We start from the raw sequence: 27,769 nt of genomic DNA, 5'->3' as shown, positions 1-27,769 counted from the left end.
AGGCTGGCTGGCCCAGAGCCCCAAATCAGGCTGGGAACCCAGGAGCGAGCCAGCAAGAAGGCTGAGAAACAGCAGCCAGAGGTAGGGTGTGTTGTCCTGCAGGCCAACCAAGACAGTATTTCAAGAAGACTGGCATGAGGAATTCTTGTCAAAAACTAGAACAAATTTCCACCTGATTCTAATTAAGCCTAGAGCTTACTGCCCATTTGCAGGACCCATGGGAAATAGAGAAACATGTTAAATAACAGCATGAGGATACCACATCTGAACTGTGGAACATTCTTTAGGACAAGTGGCTTGGTTTCTTCAACAAATACACAGCATTTAAGAAGGGAGGAGCACTGCTGAACTGCTGAACTGTTGTTGATTCAAAGAGACTTAACAGACCAATTAGCCAAGTGCGATGTGTGGACCCTGTTTGAATCTTGATTTCAATAAACCAACATTTTTGAGACAATCAGAGAAAATTAAACACAGTCTGAATGTTGGAGAGATTAAGAATTTTTTGTTCATTTTGTTAGAAATTATAATAGAATCATGATTATGTAAAAAAAGATCCTTATCAGTTGGAGATACATACTAAAGTATTTATAAATCAAATGATAGAGTGTCTGAAATATGCATTACAATCTTCCAGCACATGAGAAAAAAGCTGTGGGTCATAGATGAAATGAGAATGAAGAAATAGTAACTTTGAAACCCAGTAATGGGTATATAGAGGTTTGATTTTTTTTTCTCTGCTTTCGTGTTTGTTGAAATTTTCACAATAAAAAGTTTAATTAAAGAAAAAGAAAGAAATGACCAGTCTCATGGAAGCTGCTGAAGGGGCTAAGGTGAGGCTTGGGGAGCAGCCACCAGATTCAAAAACACAAGGCCACCAGTGATGTTGGCACAAGAGGTTTCTGAAGTCGGTGTTGGGGGGAGGAAACCAGTGTGGAGGGGCTGAGTGTGGAGAAAGAAAGGGGATAGAGGCCATCCCGGGCAGAAAACCCAAGAATTTTGGCTAGAGGAGGAAGTGGGGCTGAGAAACAATTTTTGTTTTTCAGATGGGAGAGACTTGAGCACAATTAGCTGCTGGAGGGAGTGGTTGAAAAGATGGGAGAGGGCAGGGGCAGGCCACCAAGAAGGCTCCTGAAAGGATGGCATTAGGTTTGGGGGTCCAGTCCAGCAGAAGAGGTGAGGGCATCTGAATTGTGATTTCTGGGCTGGCGCGATTGTCAGGGACCCGGTGCAGGAGCAGCGTGGAGGCTGCGAAGGGTGGAGAGAGAAGTGGAGGGAGAGAGAAGAGGAGGGAGAGGAGGATCCAGGACCTGAGCCGCCCTCAGGGTGTCCTGAGGCCTAAAGCCTGCATGTCACCTCCCACTCATGGGCAAGGGTCTGGACTGTCTCCCAGCCCTGTGAGCAGTGCTGCAGGGCTAGGCCTGCTCCTGCACCGCTCAGAGCCTTAATGCGGATGCTGGGAAGCACTCTGGGTAAAAGGGCCAGAGGCAGGTGGCGGGTGAACACACTGGTGGTCAGAGGTGCGCAGGATGTGCCGGCAGACTTCCTCTGTCCTGCAATCCCGCCTGTCCCCTGGTCCCCCTTGGGGCTCTCATCTAGCCAGTTCCCTTTGCACCCGGTCTGAAGGCCAGGGTGTGGGCTTTGGGGGCTTCAGCCCCTTCAGCTGGTCCCAATAGACAGTAGTGCTTAATGAAGGCCAGGAGCCCTTTCCTGAGCTCTGGGTCCCAGAGGTGTCCCCCAAGGCCCAGGTTCTCCTCTCTCCCTGGCCCCATTAACTGGGCCCAGATGCTGCCAGCTTCTCTGTCCTCATATTCATGGTGGCCCCATAACCACATCCCACATCCCTCACCCCCAGCCCTGAGGGGCCGCCCGCCACCACCCCTCCCCAAGAGCATCAGCCTCGCCCAAGCAGCCCAGAAAGGAAACAGATTTAGGGCGAGGCCAGGAATGAGGACAGTGGCGGGAGGAGGTGTCCTCGGGGAACTGTTGGGAGCCACCCCCCAGCACAAGGCACCCCTGAAGAAGGTCACCCACAAACCCTTGAGGCTGAGGAAGACACGAGGTTTGCCCAGGGTTGGGGGTGGGGGAGACCACACTCACTTCTTGCCCAGCTGCCGGGCCACATCGCAGCGCTGGAAGCCCTCAAGGTGGTAGAGGCGGCGTGCCAGCCGACGAGCAGCTTCACTGACCCCCTGGCACCCGTTGGCCAGTGGGTCTGCGCTACCAGGCTCCAACCCCTCCGAGCTGCTGAGCTCAGAGTCTGAGTCTGACAGGCCATCCTTCAGGCTGGGGTCACTGCAGATGGAAGATGGGTGGAGGAGTAGGGTCAGAGGCCCAGGGTCAAAGGCCCTGGAGGAGGCTGGGAGGTTTCCCCAGGCCACTGCAAACCATGTAGGGGCCAGAATAGGGAAAGAAGCTCCACCGCAGCAGGAGGGAATGAAATCAGACTTTCAGAAGAGCCTCTCAAGTGAACTCACAGCATAGTTCCCTGACTCCCCACTTCTACCGGGGCTGAGAAGGCCTGGAAGAGCAGAATGAAACCTCAGGACGCAGGGTGGGAAGTCTGGATGCAGAGGGTGGACCAGGTGACCTTGAAGAGGGCGTGCTGACTCTGGATACTGAGTCACTCTAATCTGCTTTGCCTACCCTGGGTCTCAGTCTCCCTATCTGCTCAGTGGTTCTCCCAGCTCCCAGCCTGGGCCCTGCCTCACCTGGTTGAGTTCAGCAACTTGTCTGTGTCCTCCTCATCATCATCCTCGTCCCCCCCTGGGCCCTGGGGGCCATCTTCATGGAATCCATTGGGCATGGCCATGAGAGACAGGCGGCTTAGGACGTTCTCAGAGCGGCTGCTGGAGATAGAGCGCCGCAGGGGGCTGCCCAGCTCCCCATCACCACCAGCTGCCCCCATGTCCCCCTCAAACCCCATGTCCCCAATGCCCAGCCCAGCCCCTGGCTCAGGGCTGTCACGAGCCCGCTGCTGGATGAGGGGTGTGAGGGGGGCCTCGAAGCTGACGCAGCTGTCACTCTCATCTGTGAGGCTCAGCCCATCTAGGGAGTCAAGGCTGCTGTACTGGGTGCCCCGCAGCAGCTCTGACTCCAGAATCTTCTCAAACGTGGCACTGAAGCCATCCCGCACATCTGGCTCCCCGGGACCATCCAACCTGTGGGATGCAAGGAGCCAGTCACCATCCTGCCAAGGTATCCCCAGTACAGGTGCTGGTAACTGCACTCATCTGTGCCTGGGAGCCCCCTAGGGGCACACCACCCCCCATCCTATTCACTTAACCCTTCAGCCAATACTGACTGAGCACAGGTGCCAGACACCGGGCTGGGTACTGGGAATACTGCAGGGAAAAGAGCAGACCTAGGGCCGGGGCCATAGTGGGCTTCAGATATGTGTCTAAATGAATGAATGTAAGGCCTCTTCCCCCAGCCTGGCATAGAGGGCTGCTTCCTCCAGGCTCCCAAAGCAATGTGAACATTTTCCTATCACAACCAGTGTCACACCGGGTCATAATTTTGCTCTTCCCACAACCTGGGAGGTTCTTAGCTCGACCAAACACATCCCAGCTGTCAGGTCTGGCCTCATTGCCACCACCTCAGAGAGAGCAGGGGAGGCAGGCCCACAGCACACTGGCCTCCTGCTCCGGATCTGTTTATTTACTCCTCAGACCTTCCCGGCATGTAAGATTCTGTCTTTTCTCCTGTTTACTGTATGTTCCCCAGCTCCAGAACAAAAGCTTTGCAAAGCCACGGAGCATCCCCACACATAGTAGGTGCTCGGAACATCTAGCTGAATGATGTGCTGGGTGAATGAACATGTGCTTTTCAGCCCCATGGCCCCACCCACGCTTCTCAAGCCCTTGCAGGACCCTGTGCTGTCCCCCAAAAGAGGCCTTTGCACTGGCTGTTCCCTCTGCCCAAAGTGTTCTTCCCCAGCTAAAACCCTCCTTCCACATCCCTTTCTCAGTGAGGACTGCCCAGACTTCCCAATCTAAACCATAACCTGCCTCCAAACACCCCAGCCCCTTTTTTCCTACTTTTTCTTCCCCAAAGCACTTATCTCCTTTCAACATACTATATAAGTATTCATTGTTTTAATATTTATCTTCGGTCTCCCCACCAGACTACAAGCTCCATGAGAGCTTTTGTTTTGTTCATCTCCAGCACCTGGAAAGCAGCATCGCACATACATGAACTGAGGAGGCTGGGAAGATTCTTATCTACCAGAGACACGAGCAGGTACACAGGGAAGGAAAGAGAGAGAGACTGAGAGAGTAAGACCATGAGAGGGGGACAAGAAAGAGACAGAGGAAAGGGATACGGGAGGACAACAGAGACAGAATGTGAGAGAGATAAAGAAAGAGCTAGACAGACAAGGATAGAGATGGAAGATACAGCCGGCAACGGGAAGAGACACAAGGAAAAAACACAGCAGGCTGAGCCCGGCCCATTTCAGATCAACCGAGGCCCATGATGGGCAAAGAAGCACGCCCCTCCCTCTGCATCAGCCTCCCCTGAGGCTCTGGTCATGCCCTACTTTCCCCCAGCCCCTGCTGCGTAGCAGAGACTGAGCTGTATTTGGAGGACTGGGAAGTGCCCCTGCCCCTCAAACATCTCCTTGGCCCCCCAGTGCCTAAGATTCTGTCCCAGTATGCTTCCTGGAGAAGGCACTCCCACTCCAGCCCCAGCAGGAGCTGAGACTGCAGGCTCATTAGGCTCTCTCCTGCCAAGGAACAAAGTGGGGAGGGGGACAGAAATCTAAAAGGCGCAGAATGCCTGGCAGGGGCTGGGGTAGAAGTTTCCTCTACTGACCTCTGGAAGGAAAGGAGGGGAAAGAAGGTCCATTGCCCTGGCCACCAGGGCAAATACCCAAAGTCAGCCCAGTAAAGACACCTCTGCCAGGCCTGTGCTGGGCACTAAAGACATCCAAACAAGACAGAGCCCTGCCTGCGGGGAGCTCTCAGCCCAGGGTCAGAGCCACCAATGGACCCCCCATCTCCCACCTCCTCATGCAACTGAGCAAGCCTGAGGAGTGGCCCTGATGGGAGCTTGAAGACCATCAGTCCAATCTCCAAGCCTCCAACTGCCCCCAGCCTCGCCATCCCAAGTAAAGATGCCACCTCAATATGGTGTGCTCTAAGAAGCCCCAGTCCCCTGCCCCCGCCCTGCTGCCAGCTATGGGGCTGCCCTAGACCCTGCCTGGATGGAAACACGCTTATGGCCATGGCACACCCAGTGACACAGACATCCAACCCCACATACTCACACTCCTGCCCACGAAGACCTAGAGACACTTATCCCTACATAACATGTACATGCGCCCAAATGTGCAGCCACAAATGTCCAGGCCAGGGGCACCAACACTCCCCGCCCACAGCCACCATCCGCATGCATACCAACACGTTCACACATCCCTGTGCACACACGACATGCAGGGCAAGCACACGCTCATGCCCCCACGCACACTCACACACTACCCATACACTGCCCGTTCAGGCCAGAGCCTGCAGCTATGCGCACTAAGACTTCTAAATGCCTTCTTTTCTCAGCCCACCCTGGTGCCTTCTAGACATTTCTCTGTCCCTTCCCTGCTCTGCGTGTCCAACACACCCCCAAAACTCCAGGTGTCTCCACCATCTGCTGAGGACAATAGAAATTGGGCTGTAACTCCAACAAGCAGGACTGAAGTGAGATCCCTGGTAGAACTTCCTGACAATTACTGCAGGGGAGAGTAGCTGAGAGGGATTAAAGCCCAAAGCCTGCTTTCCCGGAGTCAGCTGAAGGATTTTGGAGAGTCTCATTTCCAGGAAGCAGAGGGATGAACCAGATTAATTTTCACATTGGGCATTTTAAAAGGACTTGGAATTCAAATGCCCAGCCTGGGATGGAGGGAGGGCAGCACTCCCCGTGCCCCGCAACCCACATAGAAGCAGCTCACGATGGCATAACCTTCAGCCCCCCAATCTGCTGGCCTTTGAATTCTCCATCAAAGTCAGTCTGTGGTTCTGACAAACCACAGACTGACAGCAGCTCTGTCCTTTCAAAACACCCAGAATCTGGGCAAAAGAGGGATATGAAATCCCCATTTTATGTATGAGAAAAACAAGAACCAGGGAAACTAAGTGGCTAGGCCCAGGCCACACAAAAACATAGCAGCCAAATGTGGTGAGCTCCCATAGCAAGACATCCACTCACCCCAGCTGAGGGTCCTCAGCATCTGGGCAGAGGCTCCTAGAAGCATCATCTCCCTCTGCCAGCACGCCAGCCCTCCAGGGCCTGGACCCTGTTGAATCTTCCAGAGTGTTCAAGTCTGGCCCCAGGGCTAGGCCATTGGTGAGAGAGAGGCCAAGGCTGAGGCCACGGAAGGCCATGTCTGGGTCCTTCGTGGGTTCCTCAGTGTCCGCTGGGGTGCCCCTTCGCTCGTGCCCTGGGCTGCAGAGGCTGCTGTTCAGGCCCTCACTGGCCATTCCATTCCGGACCCCCGGCTCCTCCTCAGGCTCCGGGCTGGGGTCATGGGTGGCATCGCCTTCCTCAGGCACTGCAGATAAGAGTTTGTCCTCCTCCATGGCAGCCACCACTTCCGCCTGTCCTGGCTGCTCCTGGGACTCCTCTAGACCTGGCAGTGGGTGGAGAGAGGAAGAACCAGTCAGACAGGGCTGGGGCTGGGGGGCGCCTGAAGTCCAGCAGGACCAGTGGCAGAGCAGCCTGCCCGAAAGTGGGAGATGGCCGAGACGATCTCCTCGGGGCCCTTCTGGCTGGAGTGTGGGTTTGGGTCATGGTGCCCTCACTGCCTTGTCCAAGCAGCCACCTCACCTCACCCTTGACCCTGGCCAGCCCACTGTGCCCCAGTCCCTGCCCTTCCTATTACCTCTTGTGTCTCTGCTGTGCCCGCCAGAGTTCACCAAAGCCCTCTGAGGAAGATTCAAGTGGGGAGGAAGTGGAGAAGGGTCCAGCAGGGCCCCCTCCCATTCCTGTTGGTGAGTGATGGTGACAAACCACAGACTGACAGCAGCCGGTCCCCTAGCTTCTTCCCACGTTCTTGCCCTGGCTCCAGGAGCCAGAGATAAGAGAACCTTACCTTTGTGGTTAATGGAGGGAACTGGGCTGGGAGGCTGTCTTCAAGGAGGAGTTCAGAGAGGAGACAAGGAAGTCAACAGACGCAGCCTAATTGGAGCAGGGCCCACCCCAGAAGCCAAAGTGAAGCCTGGAGACAGCCAGGGATAGGCCAGCGTGGGGCGCTGTCCAGGGTGCTGGGCGGGTGGCACCACCCGGGAGCCTCTCAGAGCCCAGGCTGCCTCCACCACACACATAGCCCAGAGCCCCAGTTGTCTGGGAGGAAGGAGGAGGCCTGGGGTTCCCCTCCACTCCCGGGCCCCCATCAGAGCTCGCCCACCTGCGAGGAGGGACTCATGAGGAGGCCTCCAAGGGGCACTCTGGGGAGAGCACTAGAAGGAGAGTCAGGCCCTGCTCTGCCCAACTCCCTGCATGCCCTCGTGTGAGTCCAAGTCAGGCCTCCTCACTGGCCTGCGCAGGCCAGCCCCACTCCCCTCTGGGTCTGTTTCTCGTCTGTAAAATGAGGAGACCCATTTACCCGTCATCTTCACCTCCACTGTTTCAAACGGGTTGGGACCAGCCCACATTTCCCAGAGGCTTCCTGCCCAACCTAATCCCAGATGGAGAGGGCAGATGTAATGTGTAACAGGCTGTGTTCTGGCTCTCTCCTCTTCCCCTCTCTGCCCCTGGGCCCACTTAGGCTAGGCTAAACCCCTCCCCAAGTGTCCTCTGCCAGTGGGGACACAGATCAGCCCCTCCAAATGCCCTGGAGAGAAGCAGGAATCTGGGCCATTTCTCCCAGTTCTGGTTGGGCCACTTCCTTCTTCCCCTTGTTGGGCCTTGGCTACCACTCTGCTCTGGAGAGGGATGCTGGGGGTTCAGGAGAGGCTGCAGGAGAGGGACTGGCCGGCCTTCTGGGCTGCAGCAGAATGAGCTGCAGGGGCAACAACAGGGATATAAGTGAGCTCAAACTTCCTATACTTGCCTGGTCATAAACACCACCTGAGGGACTTGGTACAATGCAGATTACCAGGCCCTACCCCAGACCTCCAGAACCAGAAGCTACAGGGGAGGGGTATGGTCCTCTGTGATTCTTATAACGAGGCAAGTGTGGGAACACTGAGGTAGGCTCCAAAAGAAAAGTCCCACTTAAAGAACAAGAGCCTGGGGAGGGAGATGGGTCCACTTCTCAGGAATTCTGGGCCCTTGTGGGAACCTCAGCCACCACAGTCCAGTTAAGATTATTTAACCTGGGTTTTCAAATATAGAGTGGAAAAGAGGAGGGCAGAACAGACAGACCTGGGACTCCCGCCCATTTACACTGACCCTCACCTCCTAGAATTTTGATGACTGCATAAGGGAGATTTTTACTTTAAAAAAAAAAAAACAAAAACAAAAACCCACAGACTTTTAAACATCTGAAGAGCCAGGCTCTAAAATATCTGGGCCCTGATCCTAGGACATCGGGGACCTCTAGAGGTTGAGCACTGAGTAAGGAATTCTTTCTGGTCTGCCCTAAATCCCTGCTGCTGTAGTTGCTATTTCAATCTGTTCCCTCCGGTTGTGTACTCAGAGGAGGAAAAACAAGAAGTCACCTTCTCAACTGAGACTCAACTGAGGGTGGGGGGAGGCGGGACATTTAGAAAGGAAAAAGAAGTGGGGGCTTTTGGCCTGCTGCCTGAGTTCCAGTCCTCTGACCTGCTTTCTAGCCCAGGGGCCTGGATGAGCATTGGCTCTGGGGCACAGGGTTTCAACCCGACTTCACCAGGATGACTCAAGCTCCCCCACACATACCTAGAGGCGGAGCCCACCACCTTGAGTCAGGGCTCTGCCTAAGCCTCCATGAAACCTGAGGTTTAAGAGTATCAGCAGCTTCACTTGATGCTTAGCCTACACCAGCACCAAAGCTAGAATTGTGGACAGATTGAGGACCTCTTGGGAGACCCCCTCCACCCCACCCCCAACTTCCAGCAGCTGCCTCAGGCTAGCTCCAGCCCTACCTGCCCTGCTATGTCCTCCTTTAGCAGGGAGCAGGATGGAGGTCCTGCCAACACCAGGCACTGGGCCATGTCCTTTGTTTCTGGAGGTGGGCAGACAAGGGGCAGCATTGAGTTCTACTCTGGGCGGGGGGCCCAGAGTCCCTGCCTGGACTGCAGACCAGCTGAGCCCAGAAGTAGCTGAGCCAGAACCCCCTCTCTTGCTGAGTCCAAGGGAGGGCAGCATAGAGGGGAGGTTTTAGAGCAGAGGTGTAAGACTATGCCCCATGTGCTCACTTTGAACCGCTGTGTGTCCTGGGATTCATCATTGCTCCCTCTTGCCTTTGTGAGCCAATCTACAGAGTGGGAGTATCACCTCTGTTCTCCCCCAGGGCCAGTGGGAAACTTAATGTCATGAACGCTGAGAGAGCTAAGGTCCAAGGAAGGGCAAACTCACTACAAGGTTAAGGATGAAAGGCAGCTGTGCTCCACTCTTTCTACCACCATATTTGACAAACGAGGAAGGCTGAGGCACAGAACCCAGAAAGGCTTTGCCTGAGGTCCCACAGCGTAGCTGTCTCTAGAACCCAGGAGTAGCCTCCCTCTGCAGCTAAATGGGCTGAAGACGCAGAATGAGCCCCCAGTTTCCCAGGACCCCCGCCAAACCCTCCCAGGAGATCAAGGGCCCAAACCCTCAACCAAGAGAGTTGGCCCAAAGCAGTGGCCCTTCCCACCTCCAGTCCTGCTGGCAAGAGCAGGGGAGCGGGCGCAGCTGGGCCACTGGGCAAACATCCCAAGGAGACGCCTGCAAATGACAGGCTGACATTGGCCAAGATCCCCTGCAGCCTCTCTTGGCCTGATCCAAGTCCCTCTCCAGGCAGGGGCTCCCACTAGCCTCAGCCCTTGGAATGACCTTGGGCTCAGCAGCCTCTTTTTAGCACCAGCTGAGGTGGGTCCTGTAATGATCGTGGAACCCTGGCTCAGCCAACTGCCAGGGCTGAGTGCACTTCCTGGGTCTCAGCTCTCCTGAACAACTCTGTCCCCCTCCCCACTCTCCCTGTGGCAGCTGGAGGGAGTTGCAAAAACACACACCTCCCTCCCTCCCTCCTCATAGTCCTCTAACCATCCCTCTTAGATTAGAATCCAGTCTCCCCAGCATGGCCTGAAAAGGTCCTGCAGGAGCTGGTTCTGCTGCCCTCTATCCCATGCCCCCATGCTCTCCCACATCAGCCACAATGGCCTTCTTTCCGCTCCCTGAGTTCATTCCCACCTCAGGGCCTTTGCACCAGCTATACCCTTGGCTAGAATGCTCTTTCCCTAGATCTTTACAAGAGCCTCTTCTGCCACTCAGGGCTCAACTCCAACACTGCCTCCTGAGAGAGGCCCTCTCTGACCCCTGGCACTCCATCACACTCCTCCGTGGAGCACCATAGCACTCAGTAGAACTGTGCTTACTGATTCCCTGCCCATCTCTGTACTAGGATGTAAGTTCAGTGAGGGTGGGGACTATGTCATGTTCACGGCTGTCTCCTCAGAGTCCAATGCAATGCTTGGCACAGAGTAGGCACTTTAAAAATATTTGTTAGATGAATAACAAGGATTATCATCATGCCTATTTGTGGCAGAGGCTAAGAGAGGTTGAGGAACTGCTCAGAGTCACAAAGCTGGAAAGCAGCAAGGCTGAGATTCTGATGGAATGCTAGACTGTCAAAGAAATAATCTTACAGACCCTTTTTATGGTGGGATCCAAGCCAGGGACTGTGGGAAACCCAAGGGCTGGAGGTGGGGGCCCACCAGGGAGGGCTCCAGGGGCCAGCATGCTCTGTAAGACACAGTGGCAAGTGCATGGGTGCAGGACCTGAAAGCAGACATACAATGCAGGCATGGGGTTGGCATATGCACACATGCCCAGACACACACGCATGTGCACACACATGCACACACGTGCGTGCACACACATGCACACATACATGCACACACTCACGTGCGCGCACACACACATGTACACATGCAGACACACATGCACACACACGTGTGCACACACATGCACACACAGAGACACACGCACACACACACAGAGGGAACTGGGCAGCCGCTAATGAGGCAATCCCCCTGATTTGCCTGGAAAGGTGGACAAGGCACTGGCAGGCCTAGGGGCAAGGTTAAGGGCAGTAAGATCTACATCATCGGGCATCCAGGGTCAAAACCATCCTGAGTATGCAGAAGGGACTGGGATCAGAGAAAATTGTTCTGGAATGTCAGTGTGGTGGCAAGGCTGAGACCACAGCTGACCCAGGGAAGCAAATCTAGGAGCACCAGGACCCTCATTTTGCTTCCAGTGGGCTAGGAGAAGTTGGGCACAAAAAAAACCCTCTCTGGCCTCATGTCCCCACGTGCACCATCGATCCCCAACCAGTTCCAAGTCCTGGACCTCTTTGTACACTTGATGGAGGATCCTGCCCCAGAAATCTCACAAATGTGTGCAACATTTAGAGTATATCTGGAAAGGCTCAAAGCCCCCTATCCATCCTTAATTCCATACCCTAAACTGGACGATCTCCAAGGACCTGCCATCTGACATTGGATACGTGGAGAGAGTTCCATGAGGGCTATTTGGCAAAGAAATCTTTCTTGGACCTATTCTCTGCCCCCTGGAAACCCACCCTGAACAGCCCCATTGCTCACTACTCTTCCCCAAAATCCCTACCCAAAATTCCCTAGACCACCCAGATTTTAGCACATGAGCTAGCATCTTCGGACACACAAACACATGTAAACACACATGAACATACATGACACGCACAGAAACTTAAAAGAGATGATCAGTGCAAACAGGTGGCATGTAGGGAGTGTTCATAACAGACCCTGAACAGCTATGCCCCTACTCCGCCGTGGGGCCTAGGATGGCCAGGCCTAGACTGCTCCAGGGCTCCACAGGACCTGCTAGGCCACTGGCAACATGGGCAGTAGGGTGCTGCCAGGAAGAGCCCTCAGCTGGGCCCCCCTCACCATGCTCTCTTGTAGCCTCTGCCAACCAAGAGGCCTGGAGTTAAGGATCTTCCCACCTCCAAGAGCTCCAGGCCCCCACCCTAAGCCCAGGCCGGCCTCCTCCACATCCCAACTGCCCAGGGAGATGCCCAGGATAATTTGGAACGGATGCTCACCCAGGAGCCTCAGAAACTTCCCAGATTCCACATCCCAAAATGACCCCAAACCCTCTTAACCCACTTGGTCTTCCCAGCTTGGACCACCTTGTGCTGCAAGGGCCTCAGACTGGGACAGTCCAGGAGAGAGCGGGTCAGTGCCCCTACCTGTGTGCTCAGAAAGACCTGGCTCCAAATCCAAGCTCCGCTACCCACGAGCTGTGTGACTTCAGGAAAACTGCCCACCTCTCTGAGCTCGGTGTCCTCCTCCATAAATGGGGGATGCCGACAGCATTTGTCCTCTCAAGGCACCTGTGAGGACTAAAGGAGATGGCATGTGTTCAGTGCTCAAGGGAGGGCTGCTGCCTCCCAAAACCTTCTAGGGCCTGCAAGGAACCAAGCTGACTACTCCCAGAGGGGCCATGCCCGGGACAGCAGCACACAGCACAGGCCATTCAGCCAGGACCCAGTGGATATTCGTCCTTGGCAGCTGTCAGAGCAAGTTCTGAGGCAAGGGCTTCAGAAGCCCAGCCTGAGGGTAGAGGCAAATGAAAGACTCCCGTGGGGCCAGGAGGGGGACCAGAGAAGGCACCCTCTCCCTTTCTCAAGGCAGCTGAGGTCCCTACTGTCCTACCCTCCTAACACCCTCACCCAAGGCCAGGCTCACTCCTATCTTTCCATCTCAGGACACACAAATGTAGGGCAAGGGCCAGGAACCTATGCCCCCCTTAAAGATGCCCATCACCTTTCAGGTAATGCTAGTTTGGAGTGATGACCAACCCCCACCTGCTTTCCTTCTCTCAGTGTGACCACCAGGGAACCAGCCCTTGCCTTGGGTTCATGTTCTCATGGCCAGGCAAGCAGAAGTCCCCGGGCTGCATGCACAACAGCATCTTAACCTGCGTGTGCTCTGCTGGGATTCTCAGGGGCCCTTGGGGCTCGCTCCACAAAGGTCATTCCTGGACATCTCCCAGCTTGCTTCTCTCCCCAACCCCCCAGCCAACTGGTACCTTCATTTGCTTAGCATTTGCATACATCTGCATGCTGGTTGAAGAGCCCTTAACACTAATGAAATCCACAATGTCTGCTGTCAAATTTCAAATCATGTTTACAGCTGGTGACTCTATGCCCAACTGATTTCCCTACGGGTGAACCCTTAGTTATCAGGAACCACAAAGGACTAAGCTGTCTTGGTAAGAGAGTCCACAGCCAGAATGACCACTGGGCCACCTTCCTCCAACTTCAGAGGGCACTGGACTCACACTGCTTCAATCCACAGGCTCATGGAGCCCACAGGCTAACATGAGCCTGTGGGTTGAGAGTTGAATCCTGAGAGCTACAATGGACTGACCAAGTGCAAATCCTCTCAACCAGCCCGGCCTCGGATACAACACCTGGGCAAAGGCAGACCTGAGAGAGCTCCACCTCTGAGCAGCTCCCCACAGTCTGCTTCAACAGCCAAGAGACAGAAACCAAGAAGCTTCCTCCTCCTTTCTCTCTGCCCGGTTTTCACATATCCTACACCCTCTAGGTCCTCACATTCTCTGTCCATGCCCCCCAACTCCTCTCCTTCTCTGCCTCCCCCACTGTGACCTTCCTCCCCACCCCCTCCCCAATCTCTGTGTTATATAGCTTCTCTTCATCTCTCCCTAGCCGAGTCCTCCCTTCCTCTCCCTCCTCTTCCTGTCCAGTCTTGTCTCCTCTTTAGGACTTCAGCTCAGGGTCTGCAGGTTGTGCCCTCCTTGATGAAAATACAACAGCATATGGTACGAAGTAAGCGGGTGTGAAAGGGGCTGTGCTGGGCCATTTCACTGTCACCTCCTCTCTCTTGCCCATGGCCCACTGAAGGGAAGTCAGGCACTCTAAAGCTTCACCCATCCATGGGCTGTACATGGGGCAGTAGAGAGACAGGGGACCCAAGAGTGACGCCAATATTTGTGCCCTGAACAACTAGAAGGATGGAGTTACCAATCAAGAAGGGAAACTGGGTGGAGCAGGTTTGGGGAGGAAGATAAGGGCAAGTTGAGGGGGGGCGCCTGGCAGGCAGGAAAGTTGAGATGCTGTATAGGCTACTGGAGCTCGGGGGAGAGGTTGAGACTTGGGATTTAAATTTGGAGGCTGGCAGCACATAGGTGGTACTTAAAGCCACAAGACTGGATGGGATCTGTACGGAGGAGTGGAGATAGGGGAAAGAGCCTGTGCAGGGCAAGTGCTCGGGCACCCTGATATCAAGAGGTGGGAGGGGGAGAAGAGGAACCAGCAAAGGAGGCTGAGAAGGAACAATCCACAAGGTAGGAAGAAAACAGAAGAATGGGTGTCCTGGAATCCAAGGAAGATATTTCAAGGAAGAGGAAGACTGGACGTGTCAAATGCTGCCAATGAGACTGAGAATTGACCACTGGGTGCAGCGACAGGAACGTTACTGATAACCTTGAGAGGAGAGTTCAGCGGAGTGGAGTCCAATAAGAGTGGAGTCAAGAGAGAGGGGAGGAGAGGATGTGGAGACAATGAGTCTAGACAACCCTTCTGGAAGTTTCTCTGCAAAGGGGAGGAGAGAGATGCAGCAGTAGCTGGCTGGAGAACACAAGAGACCTTTTTTTTTTTCCTGAGATGGAGTCTCTCTCTGTCGTCCAGGCTGGAGTGCAGTGGCACAATCTCAGCTCACTGCAACCTCTGCCCCCTGGGTTCAAGCAATTCTCCTGCCTCAGTCTCCTAAGTAGCTGGGATTACAGGTGCCCACAACCATGCCCGGCTAATTTTTGTATTTTTAGTAGAGACAGAATTTCATCATGTGGCCAGGCTGGTCTTGAACTCCTGACTTCAGGTGATCCACCTACCTCAGCCTCCCAAAGTGATGGGATTACAGGTGTGAGCCACCATGCCCAGCCAGAACCATTTTTAAGATAAAATAAATAACAGCAAGATATCTGCTGATGGGATGCTCTAGCAAAGAGGAGGACCCAATGATGCAGGCAGGGGGCCTGCTGGAGTAATGTTCTCAAGCAGACACAAGGGGCCAGGATCTCTGCACAAGTGGAGGGGTGGCCTTAACCAGGAGCAGGAACGCTTCACCCACAGAACCAGAAGAAAGCAGAGCAGTGAGTGCAGACACTGGCAGACAGTGAGTATGGCGCTGGGAGCCTCAGGACGCTCTGACTGCTTATATTTTCTCAAAGATTATCCGCTGAAAGGAAGGATGGGAGAGGCGGGCGGGTGAGGGTAGAAGAGCAAGTGATGACCGGGTGCAGTGGCTTATGCCCATAATCCCAGCACTTTGGGAAGCCAAGGAGGGCAGCCGAGGAGGGTGGATCACTTGAGATCAGGAGTTCAAGACCAGCTCTGGCAACATAGTGAGACCCCATCTCTACACACACAGACACACACACACACACACACACACAAAAAGAGCAAGTGTGAAAGAGTCATCTAGCATGGGGGAGAGGCAACAACCTCAGAACCTGTGCTGTGCCTGGTGGACTGCACTAAGGACCCACCTGAAGTTCAGAGTTCATGGGCTTGCACTGAAAGTAAGAACAGTCAGGACAGTGGTTTTCCTCAGCCCCATTCAGCTGCATGTGCAGGACTGGGGTAAGCCAGGCACTGGATTTAACCAGGGTTGGGGTTTTGCCAAGCAAGTGTGAAGAGGCAAAATGAAGTAAGGGAATTGGGGTCTGCAAGTTAGTGACAGGATTATCCTGGCTTCCACAGGGGCAACTGCCATCTGAGCTGGCCTAGCCCTGCTCAGGCCCCTCCCCTGCTGGTGCCTGAAGCCCACCATCCATTCCCTGCTGTGGGCTATGTGTGGCTCTTCTTTCTGCCCACATCTCAAAATGAGCTTCTGCAAGGGGGCCACAGTTGGGCCCACCAAATGAGCTTTCCACACACCACTCCTCTGGCCTGGAAAGTACCTCAGACCTCATATACTCAAAACCTCCATCTCCCTTCCCAAGCCACTACATGAGCTCATCCTTCCCAGTCTCCCCACCTCCAGTCAGACACAAGGGCCTGTCCATTCTGATTCCTAAATCTCTCCCAGCTCCATCCCCTTCTCACATCCCCCACCAGCAACACCCTCCCAGCAGGGCCACCAAACCACACAACTCCACTCCCTCTATGTGCCACACGCAGCAGCCCCAATCCAGTCCCCTGTGTCTTGTGCTGGGCACTGCCACAGCCTCCTGGCTGGTCTCTTTCCCATGTGCTGGCCCAGTCAGCCCCACTCCATCCTCCTCAGAGTGCCTTTCTAGCACTCCAAACTGCCTCATCATCCCCTCTTCAAAACCCTTCACTGGTTTTGAAGTGCCCTTGGGGAAAAGGCCAACCCCTCAGCCCACATTCCAGGCTAGCTGTAGCCTGGGCCTGCCTTCCTGTCTGGCCCCCCCCATGCCCTCTCCCCTTGCTGTGCCTCTCACTACTTTCTCTGGGCCTCCCCTCTCCCGTACCAACAGTACCTGTCTGAGTTGTGGTTCCCCCACCCCCAACCCTGAGGTTTCGAGCTCCCTGAAAGTTTGTGTCTGCTTCTCTGTTCTCCAGCATCTGGTCTGATGTAGGGGTTCAGTCAGATTTGCTGACCTGGTATGTAGATTACCAGGTAGATGAAGCTTCTAGAGGTAGGGAAGGGGGAGGAACAGAATTGAAATACAGGGACCCCTGAGCCAAGTGACCTAACTTACTGCCACCTACTACAGGACAAGCTAATAACAGGTGCCTCCCGATATCATGCACTGATAAGGACATGACATCATCTATGGGATATTCTTGCCCAAAAATGGTTAACTTGACTCTAATCACGAGCAAGCAAGAAGACAAATCCAGAATGTGAGATATACCACAAGCCTTCAAAATTGACAATGTCATAAAAAATTTTTCAAAAAAGCCAGGAATTCATCCAGATTGGAACACTAAAGAGCCATAACAACTAAATGCTATGTATGTTCCATGATCAAATTTAAAAAAAAAAAAAAAAACAGCTATAAAGGACTTTACTGAGACAACTAGAGAAATTTAAATATGGACGACATGTTAGGTTAAATTGGATGATTACTAAACTTCTTGAGTATGATGACAATATATTCTCTTTGTAGAAAAATATCCCTGTCTCAGGAAATTCATGCTGAAGTATTTAGAAGTGAAGTGTTATAATGTTGACAACTTACTTTCAAAAGGTTGAGAGAGAGAAACAAATGTGGCAAAATGTTAACAATTGGCAAATCTAGGTCTCTAGGTGAAGGGTATGTAGGTGGGTATTCACCCTACTATCAGCTTTGACAAGATAAAAAGTAAGGTGGGAGAAGGAAGGGAGTGGAGGGAGACATTCCGAAGAGAGGAGCTCAGGGGTTGGGATTTTGGGGCAGGAGTCAGAGGAGAGGATGTTGCTTCCCCAGGGCAGCCCATAAACCTGAGCAAGAAGAGCTGTGGGCCAGCCCTGGGCTGGACGCTTGAGTTACCCCAGGCCAGGCAGGCACAGCGCTGTAGTGGCTTACCAGCTGAAAAGGGGGCCAGACCCTGAGGAAGCAGACTCACCTGTGGGTAAACCGGCTTAGAGGGACAAGGAAAACAAGCCGGCCCCAGGGAGACTAGGGCAGGAACATGGGCCCCTCCCCCTCCATTGAGCTGTGGCAAGGAGCCAGGTCTGGCCCCAAGCCCACCCAACTCCCCCAAACACCCCTCGAGGGGCGACAGCCTAAGTGTATCCTCCTGTTCAGAGAGCCAGTCTAAATACGGAGCCTCAGACATAAGATGCCGCTCAAAACAGATTTTCCTGGAAAAGACCATCTGGCAAAGGAGGTCTAGAGCATCGTCTGTCACGAGAGGCAGTGTTGATCTCCTGCAAGCCAATGTCCGGAATGGGAATGCCTTGATCCCACCTCCCTAGGAAACTCCAGCTTAGTGCTTGTTTTTCCCAAGATCATCCCCTTGCCCAGATGGACAGGCACTCTATCCCACCTCCCACCTCCCACCTCCCTTCTAAGTTGTATCTCCAGGGAAGAAGAGGAGAGGATGGGGACACAGGTCTGAGTATCAGACAGTTCTGGCAAAGTGCAAATCCTCACTCTGCCACTTACTAACCAGGTGACTTGGAACAAGCAGTTCTACCACAAAATGGGAATAAGGGTAATGCCTCCCTCTAAAGACTGTTATGAGGGTACTTAGCACATATGCTCCATATATAGAAGTTGGGTGAGGTAATGCCCCCCAGCTACTCTCTCTCTCAGTCCTGTCTACAGCAGGAAGTCATTCTTTCCAGCTATCTTTGCTCTCTCCCTTTAGGGAAGACCCTGGGAGGCACTATTGGTCAGGTCTGCTCGTGGAACATGCACCCCATAGTTGTCAGGCCAGGACAAGCTGCAGGAGGGAGGCCTCTCAGGGCGTCCCTGGGCTGCAGGGTGCAATTCACCCAAGCATTGAGACTTCAACCTCGCAAGAGGCACCAGTGAGGGAGGCCTTTCAAGGACAACCCAGTCATCCTCCTTTAGCTGAGCCACACCCACCTACTCACTCCACTGGGTGGGAATATTTTGGGGGCTCTGGCCAAACTCTAGGGACCTGCTATGTTTCCACCAGGACCAAACTTTGCAGTAGCCCCAATCAAAAGCCACTGCTTCCCAGCATATATTGGGAAAAGGGGTTGCTGGGAGGACAGCAGGTACACTTTACTGATTCGGAGATCGCAGGCCCCAGAACTTGTAGCTTCCCTGGAAGACAGGTTCCTAACCTCCTGGGGAGAGGGTGGAAGAATGACAGAATGACTGCATCTGCCCTGGGCCACAGGTTGGGTTTGGAGGCAGTCCCAGCCCAGTGTCCCCCCCCCCCTCCAACCACCATGAAGCAGCTCTTGTTTGTAGGATCTAGAAAAAGGAACTGGGGAACCCAGGAAAGTCCAAACCCAGGCTGCCCACCTGCCCTGGCCAAACCCTGAGCCCTCTCCCTGATCCCCATCAAGCTCAGCCCGGCCTATCCCCAGGCTGCCAGGAGTCTTAGGCCCTCTTCCATTGTGGCTGCTGCTTCTGCTCCCTGTTCTCTTCCTGGCCCCCCCAAGATGGCCCCAAGACAAAGGGGTGGGCTATGCAAAAACAATGCCCCCAGTGATCATTCCAGGAAGTCCCTGCATCCTCTAGGAATATCTGAATACCTTCTCCGTATTCAGGGGCCCGCTGGGCAGGGTGGTCCCCAATCTGGACTCCCTCTGCACCTAGCCCCAGCAGCCCACTCCTGGGACTCCTCCCTCCCGCTGCCGCCTCGGCCATTATGTGCCTCCTCAGCCCTGCCTGCCACGCCCCCGTGCGAGCCCCCGCTCTAGCTGCAGAACCGAGGAGGCCTGGCCGCCAAGCCGGGCTGTCAAAGTTGGGAAACTGGAAACAGAAATAAATCCTCAAAGCTGCAGCCTCGTGAAGGTGGCTGCTGGCAGGCCCCGGTACCCAACGCCCCATCCCCGGCCACCAAGCTGCCACTGGCACCCCCCACGCACACGCGTACCCCGAGATTATACAAAAGCGGGGAGAGGGTAGTGGGCCGCGGAGCCGAGAGACAATCGGGCCGGCAACCGCCACCCTCCCTCAGGCTGGGTTCGGGCTTTCCCGCGGCGCCCCCTCTCCCCGGCCCAGACCCGGCCAGCACGGGCTTCCTCTCTCGGCCCCATCTCCATGACAACCGTATCCTTCTGATGCTCCAGACGCCGCGGAATTGATCTGGAAATGTAGCTTTGTTAGCGGACCCGGGCGGGCACCGAGGGCGAGGGCGGCGCCCCCTACCCTGCACGCGGCCCCCGCCCCGGCCGCTCCCGCCCCAGCCTGGCCGCCAGCGGGTAGGATTGGGTCCCGGAGCCCCGCGGCCCCACTCACCGCTGCTGGTCCCCGCCGCGGGTCCGGCCTCTCACGGCGGGGCCATCGGAGGCCGCCGGGCTGCCCGTCCCGCCCCGCCGCCGCCAGTCGGAGCTGCCTGCGCCCGCCCGCGTCCCTTCAGGTGCCGGAGCCGCGGTGTGGAGAGGCTGAGCGAGGGGGACGGACGGCAGGAGGGAGGGAGCGGAGCCGTGAGCTGGAGGAGGAGGAGGGAGGAGCGGGAGGAGCGGGAAGGGCGGGGAAGGGCGGGGGCACTGCGGGCGCGCGAGCGGCGGGCGCGGAGCCGGGATTGGAGCACGGCCCCCAGCCCTGTCCGCCCGCCGTGCGATGCTCGCCCCGGGACCCCGAGGGTGCCGGGGAGGGCGCGGCCCACCCTGTCCCGCCCTGCCCCGCGCGGGCCCTTTAAGAAAGGGGGGGAGGGGAGCGCCCGAGGTTCCGCCCCCTCCTAGCTCCGCCGGGCCCCTGCCGTCCTCGAACCCCCTGCCAGATCCAACCACCTCCGCCCCCCAGGCAGGACCCTCCGGCCTAGAACCTGAGCCCTCGGGACCCGCCAGGCCCTGGAGGTGGAGGGGGCGGGTCCTTGTTCAGGGAGTGACCCCTGCCCCCCAACTCCCTGACACACACTCCAGCCCCCGGGAGACCCCACCAAGAGAGGAGCAGGGAGTGCGGGGGACCAAGGTGAAGGATCTCAGAGAGGGAGACGGAGCCCCTGACACCTAGAGACAGACGGGAGGGAGACCTGGGCTGTGGGGTGAGAAGGAGCCTCGGGACAGAGTGGGAGGGGAGGAGGCCGGACAGAGGAGAAAGAGACAAAGGAGAAAGACCCTGAGGGAGGCAGGAGGTGAGGGGTGGGTCCAACCAAGAATCCACATCCCAGTGCCAGGTCAAGGGGAAGCCTCCCTGGGCAGATATAAGGAGACAGAGAGAGACAGACGGTGCCCTGGGTAGAGGAAACCATCTCCCAAGCCACCTGTCCCATGGTGTCTCCCCAAGGGCAAGTCAAGGCCCTGAAGCCCCCCTCTCAGCCCAGGACTCTAACTGAAGAAGAGGGTTGACTGGCTGTACCTGGGCTAGCCATTAAGAACTTCCTGGCTGTGAGGCACCTGCAGAGTAAGAGTCCGCCTCTCAGAGAGGTGTTAAAGGGCCCCCACCCACATGGATCTAAGGAGGGGGTAGCAGGCCCAGTGCTGGGAGAAGGGAAATCAGGATAGAGTCAGGCCTGGCCACTGGAAGCCACTTTCTACTCCTCTCCCCTACTCCAGCCCCTGGGGGATCACCACACCCAGTTGCTTCCATCTCCAGACCTCAGCAGATGATCCACACTCTGCCCAGTGGGGCCTTGATCCTGCTGCGCTCGGTGAACTCCTATTGAACCCTCAAATTCCTCCTTAAATGCCCCTTCCTCCATGAAGGCTTCTCTGACCTTCTTTCCACCCGTGAACACACAGACATGGACTCTTCTTAGAGAGCAGGAAGAGGATTTGCTGACCTCTTAGGGTGGCAGTAATTGGAGGTATGGGGTCTGAGCTGTGTGTAGTCAACAGTAGGAGCTGGGACTTCATCAACTATGGTGACACCTCTGACAGCCAAGCATCTACCAAGTACTGTTCATGTGTCATATTTAATTCTCAAAACAGTCTCAAAACATCTCAAAACCCATTTTACAGATGAGAAAACTGAGACTTGAAGAGCATAAGTCACTTGCTCACAGTCCCAGAAGGTCTAAATCTGTGAGCACAGCTGGTCAATTAAGAGGGCACTCAGACCACATCCTTCACTGCCCATCAAACCCTAGGACATTACCACAGAGCCCAGAAACAAGCAAGCCACTGTCTGTGCAGGTGCCCAGGATCTTAAAGGGCACAGAGGGAGCCTGGCTTCCCTGCTGTCCTGCATTCTGCCCCCCTGCCCTCTGCTACCTGTAGGTAGAGAAGGGTGGCGACCAGCAGGGGCTGTGGAGGGAAGTGCACGTGGCAGGGCTTAGATGCCACACTTCTCACCCTTCGCACCCATGCCTTCAAGTCACAGCTGGATCACCTTTCTGGGCTCCTACTTCCTCATCTGCCCGATGAGGATGGTAACAGGCCCCCTCTTGTGGGGCTAGGATGGGACCGAAAGAGGTGATGTACTCAAGACCTGGCACACAGATGCACTCAATGGGCCATGGCTGTTTCAGCTGTAATGATTACTTACTCATGGAATGCATTATTTAATTGTTGTCCACCGGATGGACTCTGAGCCCCTTGAAACGGTTCACAGTGTATCCTCAGCATCTAACTTTCAGCATGGCTTAATAAATTACATGGAAGGAAAGAACAGGGAAACAGGAAAGGTAGACACAGCTGTCTCTCCAGCTAACCTGCACTGGGCTGGCACACATAACCTAGTTTCAGCCCCCTGGATCTGTCCCCTGCCCTTTGTAGCTCTGGGAGCCTGTGGCAGGGGCAAGGAGACCCGGGTTCTCGTCCAGTCCCCCCACTCCACACTTCCTAGCTGTGTGGCTATGGGCAGCTGTACCCTTTACTGAACCCTCCTTTCCCCTCCGTCAAGTGGGACCAGCTCCCAAGAGCTCAGAGGGCTGCCAGGAGGCCACAGGTGGGCTCTGTGTGAGTGTTCCAGGTGCCATGAACACTGGAGAGGGGAGTATTGTTACTGTTCCTTGTGGCTACCTTTGCCTTCTGAAAGACAGCAGGGTCAGGCTGGGAATGGTGGCTCACGCTGGTAATCCCAGCACTTTGGGAGGCCAAAGAGGGCTGGATCACTTGAGGTCAAGAGTTCGAGACCAGCCTGACCAACATAGTGAAACCCCCCCCATCTCTACTAAAAATACAAAAATTAGCCGGGCATGGTGATGCATACCTGTAATCCCAGCTACCCTGGAGGCTGAGGCAAGAGAATTGCTTGAACCCAGGAGGCAGAGGTTGCAGTGAACCAAGATCGTGCCACTACATTCCAGCCTGGGTGACAGAGCAAGACTCAGTCAAAAGAAGAGGAGAGAAAGAGAGAGAGAGAGAGAGAGGAAGGAAGGTGGGAAGGCAGGAAGGAAGGAAGTGAGGGAGGGAGGGAGGGAAGGAAAGGGAGGGAGGGAAAGAAAGGGAGGAAAGGAAGAAAAACGGAAAGAGAAAAGGAAAGAAAAGAAAAAGGAAGACAGCAGGGTCAGCATCCCCCTACCCAGGAGCCAAAATAGACTGTGTTTCCCCCATTCCTCAAGGGAAAGAAGAATGGGCAGCTTCTCCCTGTTCCTCCAAGTGACCTGCCTTTCCTCCCCCACTCTGCCTCCTCACCTGAGGGGGTCTCATAAGAAGCAGGTGCCAAGGCTGGACCAAAGACCCTTGCACATGGAGGGGCCTTTTCCCACGGTTTACCGCCTGGCCCTTGACTGGTCCCCAGGGAGGATGAAAGTTATGGGGGTGCCCGGCTGCACTGGGCATGGTCAGCACCTTGGGCAGGGACAGAGGGATCCACCAATTGGAGGGACTCATTTGGGTCCAACCCACAAGAGGCTTGACTCAGAGGCCCCTAAAACACCCAATTCTCCCATCTTCCAGCTGGAAGACTGAGGCCCAGGAGGGGCGACTGGGTAGGGATTCCCCAGGCCAATCCCAGAGAGTTCAATGAGCACCTACTGTGTTCACAGCTCTGTTGTAACCTGCCCCTGTCCCCAGCACCCCCACAACCCCAAGATGAAGGCCCCAATTCACCGATTCTATGTCCCCTCTCCTGACACTTCCCACCTCAAATTTGATGTCCTAGGACCCCTCCCACACTCATACCCCCTCAACCATTTCTAGTGACCTCCCTTTGCTTAGGCAGGCTCTCTGCCTGGGATGCCTTCCCCTTCACGCACCCTCATTTGGCTAATTACTTTCCACTCCCCAGCTACCATCCCATTTCTCTTTACCTATTATGGCAAAGCTCCTTGAAAAAGTTGTCCATGCCGGCTGTCTCCCATTCCTCTCTCTCGAAGGAACTCCAGTCTGGCTCTTATCTCCCTATACAGTCCACTGACACCACTCATCAAAGTCACCAACACAGTTGCTGAGTATAGATGTGTAGGTTGGGCACTGCACAAGGGTGCTGGGGTACACAAAGGATGGAGAGGTATCTAAAACCCAACCTGCTCTCCTTTCACCATGCTGTGTGTCCTGATGCAAGGCTGTATCTGTCAGGGGAAGAGATGCCTTTTTCTTTCTCCCTTTTTTTTTTTTTTTTTTTTTTTGAGATGGAGTTTCACTTTTGTTGCCCAGGCTGGAGTGCAATGGCGCAATTTTGGTTCACTGCAACCCCCACCTCCTGGGTTCAAGTGATTTTCCTGCTTCAGTCTCCCGAGTAGCTGGGATTATAGGCACCCCCACCCCAACCCAACCACCCACACCCAGCTAAACCCAGCTAATTTTTTGTATTTTTAGTAGAGACAGGGTTTCATCATGTTGGCCAGGCTGGTCTCGAACACCTGACCTCAGGACACCCACCTCAGCCTCCCAAAGTGCTGGGATTACAGGCATGAACCACAGCACCCAGCCATGGCCACCATTTTCTAAAGTTTGTACACGGTGCTAGACTGTGGCCTGGTCCTCAGTAACTGCCACAATGCTAAATCCAAAAGTCCATTCACAGGCCTGGTCTTAGCTTCCTGACAGCATCTGATACTGTACATCCCCTTCCTCCTTGACATGCTTTCCTCCCTTGACTTCCAGGACTCCTCACTGCCATGTTTTTCCTCCTGCCTCTCTGGCTGCACCTTTTCATCTTCCTTTGCTGGTTTCTCTGTCCCTCTCTGACCTCCAACACCAGAGCTCCCAGGGCTTAGTCCTCAGTCTTCTCCATCTCACTCTTGCCCATGATGACCCCAGCCCAGCTTCAAAGCCCAGCTAAACCCTGAAACTTCTCGGTGTGTGATTCTCCAACCTGGACCTTTCCACCTGAGATCAGACTCTAATACCCAAGTGCTGATCTGAAGTTGCCACCAGGATATCCAAAAAGCAGTTCTGTCTTAACCCAACCCAAACTGACCTCCTCTTCCTCTTTGCAGTAAACATCACGACCACAAGGCTAGGCTGGTCTCGAATTCCTGGGCTCAAGTAATCCTCCTGCCATGGCCTCCCAAAGTGCTGGGATTACAGGCATGAGCCACTGCGCCCAGACTCAAACCAAGTCTTTATACAGGCCACAAAATCCCATAAGTTCTGGCCCCCACCACTCCTCTGACCTCATTCTCCTGCAGACACACCGGCCCCCTCCCTGTTCCTCCAAAGCACCGGGCACACTCCCACCTCAGTGCCTGTGCTGCTCTCTGCCTAAAACACTCCTCCCCCTGGTATCCGCACCGCCCACCCCTCACTTCCTTCAGCTCTCTGTTCCAATGTCAGCTTTTCTGACCACTCTACTAAAATACTACCCCCTCCTTCATCCACATCTCCCATTTCCCTACCTTCTTTTCCTCCATAACACATATTTATATACCACATGCTTGTCCTTTCTGGGAATGGTCTGTGTCCCCACCACTGCTGCCATCACTAGGCCCTAGGTTCCATGAAGGTAAGAATTTTCCTCTCTCCCTTGTAGATTCCCGGGGGGGCTGGAACAGCACCAGGCACCCAGTGGGCATTTAGTGAAGCACTCATATAATGAGTGCCCACTATTCCTAGTTTGTTGAGTGGGTTTCTTTTTGTTTTTGTCTTGTTTTGTTTTTTGTTTTGCTTTTAGAGACATGAATACCCAGGCTGGAGTGCAGGGTACATGATCTCGGCTCACTACAGCCTTGACCTCCCAGGCTCTAGCGATCCTTCCTTAATAAAGGAAAAAGTCAGCTGTAAATACTAGAAGGGCTTTGAAACACACAAACAAACAAAACCTGGTGTGTGACTGCAGCTGGCTGGTGGGTAGGGCTACTTCAGCCAGGTGTTCAGTCAGGGAAGGCCTCTCTGAGGAGGTGCCCCCAGGCCGGGCAAGTCGGCCTCCATCACAGCACATGTCACACTGTGTCGTGACTGTCTGGACTGGACACTCCATGAGGGCAAGGACCCTGCACACTCCCTCTCAGTCCCCAGCTCCTCCCTGAGCCCACGGCCTGCATAAAGTTGGTATCCAAAGTGATGAATCAAAGAATGAATGAGTGAGTGAGTGGCCAGGGACAAACGCACGCCTGGGCGGCGACCCTGACGGGCCCACAGTAGGGAAACCGTGCAGTCGGGAGCTGGGGCAGGGAGCCACAGAGGCCTGGGGAGGATTCCTGGAGCCCCAGGTCTGGTCTGCAAATGAGGACAACATGACCCACCACTCCCATGTTAGCCAGGAGAGAGCGTGGGGGGGACTCACACTCCTTGCTCACTGGACAGCCCTGGCAGTGGGGGCCAGCAAAGTTGAGGTAAGGGGCCAGTCACCTGGAGAAGAGCAAGGCCACGGGCTGGAGAAAGAGAGATTGCCCAAGCTCTGCGAGCTGCCTGTGCAATCCCTCCCCCAGCAGACGAGCCCTGGCCAGTATGGGGCCAGGGCTGGTGGACAAAGCCCCACAGGAGTGCCAGGGACTTGCAGTGCCGAGAGCCAGCCGGCCGTCGGCCCAAGGCACAGGCAGAGCCTGGCCCAGAACAGCATCTAAGGGCTTTTGTGGGCCTCCGGGAGCCTGTCCAGGAGAGTCCCGGGAACTGGCTGGGGTGGTATGGGGTGGGCAGCCCGCGCTTCCGGAGGTCCAGCTGGCCGTCCGGGCCTGGGTTGATGGGGGTGAGGGGGAGAAACCCCTTGTGCCCCCCCAGTCTCTACCCTAGTGGAGGTCACCCCAACCTGTCCCAGGAATTCGCACTGCTAGAATTAGAGGGGCCAGCCCGTCCCATCACCCGCACTGAGGCCCAGGGAGCAGGGCACGCGGCGCCTTTAGGGTTGACTTCGGCTTGAAACTGACCCTCCCCTTAACCCACGAGTTCCTCCAAGAAGCTGGGCGGGAGAGAGGAGGGCAAACCTTTTTCCAAAATGAAGGGACACGGGACATGTCGAGTCCTGCCCAGGGAGGAGCGGCCAAGCCGGGAAGGTTCCCGCAGGGCGAGCTCGGGCTGGGGGAGGCGGGCCAGGCCTGGGGGCGGGTTGTCGAGGGGGCGTGGGGGTGCTCTCCGCCTCCCTCTGCTGGCCAGACGCAGAATTTCCAGAGCCCCTGTGTCTCAGTGCCCAGCACTGCCCGGAGTCCTCGGCGAAGCGCAGCCCCGCTCGCCCGCACTCCGAAAGGAAGCGAATACAGGTCATATGAGTCATCCTCCTGCCGCAGCACCAGGCCCAGCGACACCCCGAGTCCAGCCGCAGGCACTCAAAAATCATCCTCCGCGTCGGGATCCCGCCAGTGCTGGAAGTCTCCTATCCGCTCCAACCCGGGTATTTCCTCAACTTTGCCCAGGCTGTCTCCGAAGGCCGTGGCGTTACACAACACGGATGGAAAACAGGCTCCCCAACTATCCCATGGTGATCCAGACCCCCGCTTCCTGGTGCCAGAGACCACAGAGAATTGAGGGGAGTTCACGTGTGGGTCCCCGGACGGCGGGAAAGGTCGGGGTCTAACTGGCCGAGATCCAAGAGGCCGCCCCGCCCAGCCCCTCCCGGCCCTAGGAAGGCAGCGACGGAGGCTCTTTTGGGGTCGGGGCGCCACCTGCTGGTGTTTCTGGAAACTGCACCCGCGCCACCAGGCGGACTGCCTGGCTGGGAGAGAACACCAATAAACCCTGGTCATGGCCGCTGACTGCTGCTGAGAGTGTTCTGTGAGCCAGGCTGGTGC

At 55.4% G+C, this 27,769-nt stretch overlaps 1 protein-coding gene across 4 annotated transcripts in view; it reads right to left on the bottom strand.

Moving 5' to 3' along the window:
- Positions 1-27,018, bottom strand: part of PSD2 (pleckstrin and Sec7 domain containing 2) — a 70,359-nt gene extending 43,341 nt beyond the window's left edge. The window contains exons 1-5 of one of the 4 annotated variants that reach the window (XR_001903811.3): positions 20,017-20,166; positions 12,344-12,496; positions 6,199-6,619; positions 2,712-3,161; positions 2,101-2,295 (exon numbers count right to left, since the gene is read on the bottom strand). Coding sequence is in view for 3 of the 4 variants with exons in the window: in XM_017959943.2 (XP_017815432.1) it covers positions 2,101-2,295; positions 2,712-3,161; positions 6,199-6,569 (1,016 nt within the window). In the remaining variant the exon portion in view is untranslated. Of the gene's footprint in view, positions 1-2,100; positions 2,296-2,711; positions 3,162-6,198; positions 6,620-12,343; positions 12,497-20,016; positions 20,180-26,968 lie in introns of those variants that run through there. The other 3 variants (XM_017959943.2, XM_017959944.3, XM_003900188.4) reach the window with 3 other exon arrangements.
- Positions 27,019-27,769: the final 751 nt, after the last annotated feature.

This window comes from Papio anubis, chromosome 5 (assembly GCF_008728515.1).
Source record: "Papio anubis isolate 15944 chromosome 5, Panubis1.0, whole genome shotgun sequence".
In the NCBI taxonomy this organism is placed as follows: Eukaryota; Metazoa; Chordata; class Mammalia; order Primates; family Cercopithecidae; genus Papio; species Papio anubis.
Note: the sequence above shows the minus strand (reverse complement) of the source record. Positions and strands in the feature narration are given on the sequence as shown.